The 10,344-nt window shown below is 39.3% G+C and overlaps 1 protein-coding gene across 1 annotated transcript; it reads right to left on the bottom strand.

Annotated features, from left to right (window-relative positions):
• Positions 1-7,052: 7,052 nt before the first annotated feature.
• Positions 7,053-7,544, bottom strand: LOC148938973 (protein CFDP2-like). Its single transcript, XM_089107414.1, has one exon. It carries the CDS (start codon positions 7,542-7,544, stop codon positions 7,053-7,055), a length of 492 nt encoding a protein of 163 aa, XP_088963540.1.
• Positions 7,545-10,344: the final 2,800 nt, after the last annotated feature.

Below are 10,344 nucleotides of genomic sequence, written 5' to 3'. Positions count from 1 at the left end.
AGGGCTAGTGCCCTTTTTAATAGTCGAAAGTGATTGGAAGGCAACTAACCCCCCTCTCTCGCCCACCTTTTCCCCAAACACATCCAATCAGAATTTGAGATAGCCATTTTGTTCAACGTAGTTGAAAGTTCTGGAAATTAGGTCTTTGAGGATGACAACCCCCCACAGCCCTCAGGGTAAGGGTTCTAAGATATGCCCTGGGGGCATATAAGGTTTTTTATAGAAAGTTTTGTCGTAGAAACTTCAAAAATTCTCATTCGAATGGAAATTGAAATGGCTAGTGTCCTTTTTAATAGCTGAAGGTGATTGGAAGGCAACTAACACCCCTTCCGCACCCACCATTTCCCCAAACACATCCAATCAAAATTTTGAGATAGCCATTTTGTTCCACGCAGTTGAAAGTTCTAGAAATTATACTTTTGAGCAGGACACTCCCCCCATAGTCTTCAGGGCAAGGGTTATAAGTTATGCCCTGGGGGCATATAAGTTTTTTATTGAAATGTTTGTCGTAGAAACTTGAAAAAGGGCTAATTCGATTGGAAATTCAAAGGGTTAGTGCCCTTTTTTAACAGTCGAAAGTGATTTGAGGGCAACTAACCCCCCTCTCCCGCCCACTTTTCCTCAAACACATCCAATCAAAGTTTTTAGATAGCCATTTTATTAAACGTAATTGAAAGTTTGAGAAATTAGGTCTATAAGGATGACAACCCCTCCCCCCCCACAGCCCTCAGGGCAAGGGTTGTAAGTTATGCCCTGGGGGCATATAAGGTTTTTATAGAAAGCGATGTCTTAGAAACTTCAAAAAGGGCTCATTCCATTGGAAATTGAAAGGGCTTGTGCCCTTTTTAATAGTCGAAAGTGATTAAAGGGCAATTAACCCCCCTCTCACGCCCACCATCCAATCAAAATTTTGCGATATCCATTGTGTTCAACGTAATTGAAACTTCAGGAAAATAGGTATTTTAGAATGATAACCCCTTTAGAACCCTCAGAGCAAGGGCTGTAAGTTATGCACTGGGGGCATACGTTTATATAGAAAGTTGTTGTAGAAATTTCAAAAAGGGCTCATTTGATTGGAAATTGGTTTTTGATTGGAATCAAAAAGGGCTAACTTTCCAATCAAAAAGGGCTCATTTGATTGGAAAGGGCTAGTGCCCTGTTTAGTAGTCAAAAGTGAGTGAAGAGTAATTAATCTCTCTCTCACGCCCACCATTTCCCCAAACACATTTATTCAAAGTTTAGAGATAGCCACTTTGTTCAAAGTAGTTGAAAGTTGTGGAAATTATGTATGAGGATGACAAACCCCCCATAGCCCTCCGGGCAAAGGTTGTAAGTTTGTGCCCTGGGGGCATATAAGGTTTTTATAGATAGTGTTGTCGTAAAAACTTCAAAAGGGGCTCATCCAATTGTAAATTGAGAGGGCTTTTGCCCTTTTTAATAGTCGAAATGGATTGGAGGGTAGCTAACCCCCCTCTCACGCCCACCATTCCCCCAAACATATCCAATCGAAATTTTCAGATAACCATTTTGTTCAAAGTGGGACAAAGTTCTGGAAATTAGTTCTTAGAGGATGACAACCCCCCCCCCCTCCAGTCCTCAGGGCAAGGGTTGTAAGTGATGCCCTTGTGGCATATAAGGTTTATATTGAAAGGGTTGTCGTAGAAACTTCAAAAGGGCTGATTTGATTGGAAATTGAATGGGCTAGTCCCTTTTTAATAGTTGGAAGTGATTGGAGAGCAAATAACGCCCCTCTCACGCCCACCATTCTCCCAAACACATCCAATCAAAATTTTGAGATAGCCATTTTGTTTCACGTAGTTGAAAGTTCTGGAAATTAGATCTTTGAGGATGACAACGTCCCTCACAGCTCTTTGGGTAAGGGTTGTAATTTATGCCCTGGGGGGCATAAAAATAAGGTGTTCATAGAAAGTTTTGTCGTAGAAACTCAAAAAGGGCTCATTCGATTGGTAATCGAAAGGCATTGTGCCCATTTTAATAGTCGAAAGTGATAGGAAGGCTTGACATTTTTATAGTAAAGATCGATGTGGGTACAATGTACTATTATTTTTTTTTCTTTTGTTTAGACCAGGGCACTTTGTATCGAAGGAGTTGTCGTAGGAACTTCGAAAAGGACTCATTCGATTGAAAATAGAAAGGGCTGATGCCATTTTTAATTGTCAAAAGTGGTTGGAGGGCAACTACTCCCCCTCCCACCCCACCCTCCCATTTGCCCATTATGTTTAAAAACTAAATGCTGTCTTAAGATTAAATCAAAATGCACTGTGTTAATGCCAATTCCCAATAAGGCATCTCAGCCGTATCCCAAGAACGACTGAGGGTATTATGTTCAAACTTTCGGGGCTACTTCTGCTCTTAAAATGTAATCAAATCAAAATAGCGTAAGTGTATCCAAGCTATCAAAGAAAGTAAACATACTTTTTTGCGAATGGTATCAAGTTGTCCATTTCAGGTCAACTAGAGGAGGTACGAAACTAAATTAAACACTACTATTTGTGTCCAGATTTTTAAAAGGGTGTATGTTGTTAAAAATTGCTGAAAGTTTTTCTCCAGCATACAAATAGCAGGCCAAACTACAAAGTCTTAAAAAAACAAAATACTTAAAGTATTATTTTCTTTTTCCCTGAAAAGACTATGTCAATATAAAAAGAACAGAAATTAATTAAAAAAACTTTCCACAAAATAAGTTTTTCAAAGAAAAGTAAAGAACTCCATTAAACCAAAAATGAGCAAAGATAAAATCAAATAATCTACCAAGCGTGAAAATATCACAAATCAGCATCGATAAATAAATGAAACCCAAAACGAACAGAAATTACAATAAATAACTGAGTCAAACTCAAAACGAGCAGAAATTAACATGAGTTGGGCTCAAAACCCTTAAGCCTCCCCAAGACCAGAACATAATTTGCACTTTACAAAAAAATAAATACAAATGAATTTGCATTGTCAGTTTAATATACATATACTGATATTTAGTTATTGATATTATTGATTTATTAAAGTTTTTAAAGTAAAAACATTTATATTTTCTTAGTAAAGTGCAAATTATATTCTGGCCTTGGTAATGATTAGGGGTTTTGAGCCCAACTCATGTTAATTTCTGCTCGTTTTGAGTTTGACTAATTTAAAGCAGCTTTAATTCAGCTGTGGATGTAATTAAACTACTCTTGCGGCCGCGATTAGGACTTTGACTGTCGACACTATTACAACTATTACTATTACAATTAAAATTATGGAGTTAAATAAATATTAACTATATCCTTCATATCAAAATGATACAGCGCATCCAGGTTGCCAAAAGATCTTATCTGCAATATCTCAAGAATATCTAAGGTTATTAAATTCTGTATATCATTAAATGTTAAGTGGATATTGAACTAAATCAAAAGATTCTATTTACATCCAGTTTTTTAAAGTTTTGTGTGTAATATTTCAGGAACGGTTAAGGGTATTAAGTTGCAATTTTCAGAGAATGTTGTTGGAGATATTGACCTCAATTAGACGATACTATGTGAGTCTTGGTTGTCTGAAGGGTGCATCTTAAATATTTAATTTATAAACTTGATTGAATATTCAAGTCAAACTTAAAACGAGTGAAAATTCTTAGAAGCTTGGCTACTGCCCCCTTCCCTTACCATAAGTATCTAATTGTATCATTTGTACCTTAATAAAGATTAACTATATCAAATATGTGTTCTTTTGTATTTACAATATTGAAATAAAAAAATAAAATATACAGTGAAGTAAAATCTCTAATTGCTGAGTTTTTCTACATAAATGTCATTATATATCAAATGTTCGATTTATATTTATTTGTCCTTTCTATTCTTATTGATTACTATTGTGATTTAGTATTCATTTGCCGTCGATATTGTAAAATCAAAAGCATACTATTCTAGACACATTTAGTTTTCAAAAAATTACAAATGACGTAATAAACCCGGAGTAGAGGAGTCAGTAGCCAAAATTCTGTTTCTAAGAAGTTTTATTCGTTTGTAGTTTGACTTGAATATATAATTTAATTTTTAATAGTTTTAAGATATATTTTTTCATTTGTATTAGTACTTATATCTATGTCTCTATGTTTGCTATTATTGTTGGTTCAATTTCGGTATGTTGTTGGTTTCATATTATTTTTAATAGTAATTTCTTGTCGTTTTGACTTTGAATAATAGTATGAAATGGTCTTAAGTATACTATTGCTTTTTACTTTTCCTTCAAATACTTTATTTTTGAAAGTTATTTATTTTTCAATTGATAAGAAAAATAATCAGAGTGAGTTTGGTAATAATAAAGGCATTTGCTTAGCTTCTGTAGGAAGTAACCCGCATAGTATGATGAAACTTTTTTTACTTTGAGATGCTGCAGATCAAGTTTTAGGAGAAGAACAGTTTGGTTTTACGTTGGGGAGAGGATGTGTTGATCAAGTTTTCACTCTTCGATAAATAATAAAGAAGCACCTGAGTCAGCTGGCCCCTTATCACTTAGTTTGGTTAATTATGAATAAATGTTTGATTCAGCCGATAGAAGAGCTTTAGCGAAGGTCCCATCCTTGTACGGGGTACCCAACAAAAAGATAAAAATGATAGGGCTGTGTACGAGAACAAAATTGCGATGGTTAAGGTAGGAAATGAGGTTAGTAGTTTGTTTTATGTTAAATCAGGAGCTATACACAGTTGTGTTCTATCGCCTTTTCATATTGGTCCTCTTTATGGGACGGGTTTTAACTTGACTTACTTGAGTTAATGCTCCTGCTGGTGGTCCAGCGTAGAGAGACACGTGACTCTTCGCCTCCATTACGAACGGTCTTGTGCAAGCGTGACTGCTTCTTGTATATCAGTGCCGATCATTGAGAGGTACTGGGTGAGGCTGTCCCTCCATTTGAACTGGGGCCTTCCGCGGGGGCGCTTTCAGCCATGCACAGGGGGATCAAAATTGAAGAGAGTGCTGGCGGGTGTTTCTGCTGGCATGCGGACCAAATTGCCAAACCGCCGTAGGGTTCGTGCAGCGACCTGACGAGAGTTGGGGGTCTGATCTGTTAGTGCCAGTAGTCGGGTGTTCGAGACGAAGTCGTCCCATTAGATCCCTTCAATACGTCTCAGGAACTTTGTTTGGGCTACGTCTATGGCATCACGAGCAGAAGCAGCAGCCGGCTAGGTCTCAGCACCGTAGAGAAGGACTTGGGTTACGGTGGTGTTGTAGATCCGCATTTTTGTTTTTCGGCTGATGTTGGGCTTTGACCACACTGAACGGCATAGTCGTGCCATAATTGATGCGGCTTTTCCGATGCGGGACCGAACTTCAGTTTCGACTGAGCCGTTTTCCGTGATGACAGATCCAAGGTAGGTGAAAGTCTTGACAACCTTGACGGTGCGCCCTGATACGTTGAATGCTGGTGAGTTGGCGGTGTTACCTGCGGAGTCAACGATCATTATTTTTGTTTTCTGCCAGCTAATATGTAGTCCCACTTTCAGGGCTTCTTCCGACAGTGTGTTGAGGGCTTCTTCGAGTTCAGCTGCAGAAGTGTATATCAGAGCAATATCATCAGCGAAGTCACAATCGGCTAAAACTCTGTCGCCATAGCTTAGTCCGAAGGGGAGCCGGTTCGTGGTTCGATCCATGACATAATCAATCACCGGGTTGAACAGTTCAGGAGCAGCAGCACAACCTTGCCGTACACCGGTATTTATTTCGAACGGTGAGCTTCGACGACCATTAACCTGGACGGAGCTTTTTGTACCAGTGTATAGCGCCTTGAACAGGCGACAGTATTTGTCCGGGAGATCTGCTCGTTCTAGTATCAGCCAGAGAGACTCACGGTCGACCGAGTCGAAGGCTGCTTTAAAGTCAACAAAAGCGAGGTATGCTGTACGCTGGAACTCCCAAGCTTTCTCGATGACCTGGCGTTCGGTGAAGATCTGCTCGGTCGTGGATCTGTTCGGCATGAAACCTGCCTGCTGAATCCGGCGGCACTTACGGATGAACTGGGTACTTCTATCTATCAAAGTTATGGCAAATAATTTGCCGGGAACCGACAGGAGGGTGATTCCTCTGTAGTTGGAGCAATCACTTTGACTACCTTTATGCTTCCATAGAGGGAGGATTATCCCTTCCTTCCATTCTTGTGGAATCAGTTCTTTTGTCCAAACGAGGGAAAACAGCATGTGCAGCCATAGTAGCATCGTCGGTCTTGTGAATTTTAGCAGCTCTACGGTGATCCCGCAGGTTCCTGGTGCTTTATTGTTTTTTATCCTCCTCAGAGTATTCTGTATCTCTTCTACAGAGGGAGGCTCAGGCTCTGGGAGATTTTCGCTTGTTGTTTGCTCAGCGGATGCGACTAAGTCGGGATCGACTTCGACTCTGTCGGCGTTCAGCAGCTTTGTGAAATGCTCCTTCAATCGATCAAGCTGCGCGGTTTCATCTTCAAGCATTACGCCGGAGGTGGATTTAACTGCTCCTATCTTTGGAGGTTTCTCCTCGCTGAGGTATCTGACATGCTTGAAAAGCGACATGGTGTCATCTTTTCGTGCTGCATCTTCTAGCTCATCAGCTTTTTTCTCAACAAATTGTTGCTTTTTCGGTGGATAAGTTTGTTCCTGACCCCGTTTAACCGTCTGTAGGAGGGCATATCTCCGGCCAGCCGCGCTTTTCTGCGTTGCTCAATGATTCGCAAAGCTTCTTGCGACAGCCAGGGCTTTTTTGAGTTCATCTTTCGACCGACGGTCTCAGTGGTGACCTCTAATATAGTTTTTGTACGTCTGCCAAAACGTGTCAGGGTCAACAAGGGTATTCAGGCATTCAAATCTGTTCTGGACTTCAACTAAATACTTTTGGCGGAATTCCTTGGTTTTTAGTTTCTGAGTGTCCAACTTTGGTTGGCGTCGTTCTGTTGGCTGGGCTTTGAGTCGTAGACGGAAGTTCGCAGCAACTAATCTATGGTCAGTATCCCCGATCTCGGCGCAGTGATAGGTTCTGTAATTTTTGACTGATGACCACGATCTTTGGTTGACTATAATATTATTAATCATCTTTCACGTGCGCCCGTCATTGCTATACCATGTTGGCTTATGAATGTCTTTCCTGTGGAACAGGGTGTTTGTAATGGCCAGTTCGTGCATGGCGCACAGCAGGAGGAGTAGGGTCCCATTTTCGTTCAAAGAATCAGGGGTAGCTGGACCAATTACAGATTTAAAAGCTCCGCTGGGGTCAGATACAGTTGCATTGAAGTCGCCTACCACGACCAAAACATCATGAGGGGAAATCCGAGAGAGAGCAGCTGTCAGAGCCAAGTAGAATTTGTCTTTCTCATCCGTTGGAGAGATATTCGTTGGTGCGTAGCACACAACAATCGTCATCTTCCCGTGTTTGTGGTTGAAGCGGGCAGTGAGTAGTCTACCTGATATTGGGTTGTGGGATATGAGGCATTTCTTTGCCTTCTTGTTTAGAAGCAGGCCTACGCCACTGCTTCTACTAGAAGTTTGGCCTGACCAAATCATCCTGTGATCAGAACTGGCTTTCTTCATCGCCTGATCCCGTCAAGTGGGTTTCTGTCATTCCAAGTATGTCAATCCCACATCTCAACATCTCAAGCCCTAGAAGGTCTTTGGATCCGGCGTTATTCATGGTTAAAACATTCCAGGTGGATAGTCTAAGCCCACCTTGGCCAGAAAGGTTCAAAAGATGTCCGGGGACGTGCCGAGGTCATAAGGAGTTAAAACGAATAGGATCCGAGGCTTGAGTAACGTTTCTTTTCATTGCAATTGTTTTCAGGAGGAGTGTCGCAAGCCCAACCGTCCCTAGGCCTGGGTTCTGATTGACACCAGGGAAATCCTGGGCACTGAGAGACCCTGGGGGGGGGCTCCACCCGCGCCCATGAGGTTGGGACAGCCCTGTTCGGAGCGATTAGTTAGGGGGTTAAGCCCTATATCCAGTGGCACCGCGTTCTAAGAACGTGGTAAAGGCTATTTGAGTGTCCCCGAGGAAAATGTTACTGTTATAAGCTGATGAAATGTCGTAATATTATTAGTGAACATGGCAGATGATCTGAAAACGCTAAAAGTAGAATAGCCAAATTAAGATTCGAACTAAGAAACTAACATTCAAACTAAGATTCGAATAATTAAAGCTATGACAGGCATGACTGCGGTCAAGTGTTGTTCTGAAGCTTGTGTGCTTCGAAAGACAGAAGGATTGGTTAGATGTTTTCCAGAGGAATTGTTTATGGGTTTTCAAGTGCACTTGTCTCAAAACAGTATTTCAAGCAGTAAGGTTTATGAAAACATGGTTCTATTCTGCTTTCTAGGGTTGTATTAAGAGAAAGGCTGAGACGGCCAAGAAATTTTCTGCGGAAGAAGAATGAAAGACTTTCAATCATCGTCCATTGGGTGGACATACCATTACTTCTAAAAACTCACTACAGCACCAAACTGCTTGAAGCCAACATAGCTACGCCCACTCCTCCTCCTCCTCCATCCCAATCTATTCAAGGCCTCCCTATCTGCCGTCCTTCATCCAAAGAACGGGTCCTTAGCATCTCATGTTTTATCTTATTATAGCCCTAGTAAGAGGGATAGAACAACATTTTTTTTTAACGTCCTTTCTATTTGAGCTAAAGTCAGTCAGTTATCCAAAACAATCAAAAATCCAAAAAGTCAGTTTCTCTAGAAAACACCTTCTGCAAGTCCTTTTCCATTTTTCATTGTGCTTACGCCTCAGAACCATACTTAGCCACTTTCATTGCTATAGTTTCCAATATTCTAAACTTGGTATGCAGACTTATATTCCTATTTTTCCAAACGATTTTCAGATATTAAAAAAATAAACTGGGCCTTGGCAACTCTAATTTTAGAATCCTCACTGCATTCACTGTCTTTATTGATAAGACTATTTAGGTAAGTCAAGGTGTTCACTTTATCAGTCTTTTCATTTTCCAACAGCACCTCTTCGCTTTCAGTTGTTCCTAAGTTTAGTGACTTAAACATTTAATAATAACTTTCAAACCTATTCTAGCACCCTGAATCCTCAAAACCTCTAAAAGCTCATTCATTTAGATAGAATTTTGCAAATCTTACCCATTTGCTTATATCATCAGCTAAATCTAAGTTTAGGAGATTTTTTTACATCTTTACTCTAACTTTACTTCCTTTAGGCCTTTTTTTATGAAGGTAGGTACTTCCCCCTTTTCAAAAATCATATTCTTGGTTTTTAGTAGCTTATCAGGTAGTGAGGGGGTACCCCACTTCCACCATATTTAAGAAACTCATTTGCTACATTATCAAAATAGTAAGATCATCAGTATATTTGAACAATATGAGTAAATTTTTGAAAAAATGCCTGCGAAGTCTAGCAAAATATGGTGCAAATAAAAAATAATAATATTAGAAACAATTCTAACATTTTAGGACCAATGATACAAAATATTTTGTGTCTAATATCTTGATTTTTTTTTTTTTAAGAGGTGGGTTTACTTTGGAAATAAAAAAGTCTTAGCTGGGCATGCTGTGCCCGTTGTCTTAAACTATGGTTGTATCTAATTTGGTTGAATTCATAATTTACTAAACATTTAAATGCTTGATTCTTTTTGTTTACATTAAACTCTTACCTGTTATGCTTCGACTAAAGATTTGACCACTGGAATTGATTTTGTTTTTGAAGATTAATATATATATATATATATGCGTTCCGTAGCACCATTAATGATCGTAAAAAACCCGTCAATTTTACTATAAAATTTGGTTTTGAAAAAAGCAAGGTATTCAGTAAAAAAAAAAAGCTGTCCACTTAGACAGGGAAAAAGTAAAGTTGAATAACGGATATTTGGTAACAAGATTGATCAAGTAAACAACTTCGCTTACCTTGGTAACATTATTAGTATTGATGGTGGATGCTGTGAAAAAAAAACGAATTATGTTTTTATTAAATACATCGCATTACAAATAGTTATCTACATCTTAACGTTTGCGAACAGAACCCTTTGCTAAGCAAAACTTTTCTTGCGAATTAAGGAGAAACTTACTCATTCAATTTCAAATAAACCTTTAATTGCTCGGTTTTAGACTGTAAATCTCACGCACTGAAATATAAATTACTTGTTGCGCAGCCAGTGTACAACTCAGTTTTGCGATTTTATGTTTCCTAAAACCACACTTTAGTGGAGCCCTCGTTTATCTGCAAATGTCTATTTCTGTATTTGAAAGAACTAGTAAACTGCGACAGTGTAATTCAGATAAATTATGTACTGTTTTAGTTACAAAGAGCCTCATCGCAATGAGAAAAAAGTGCAATTACAAAAAAGAAGAAATGCGTCTATAGAAGTAAGTCGGC

Source organism: Artemia sp. Qi Xiang Cuo, unplaced genomic scaffold (assembly GCF_049724085.1).
Source record: "Artemia sp. Qi Xiang Cuo unplaced genomic scaffold, ASM4972408v1 HiC_scaffold_23, whole genome shotgun sequence".
In the NCBI taxonomy this organism is placed as follows: domain Eukaryota; kingdom Metazoa; phylum Arthropoda; class Branchiopoda; order Anostraca; family Artemiidae; genus Artemia; species Artemia sp. Qi Xiang Cuo.
This window is presented reverse-complemented; position numbering and strand designations above follow the sequence as displayed.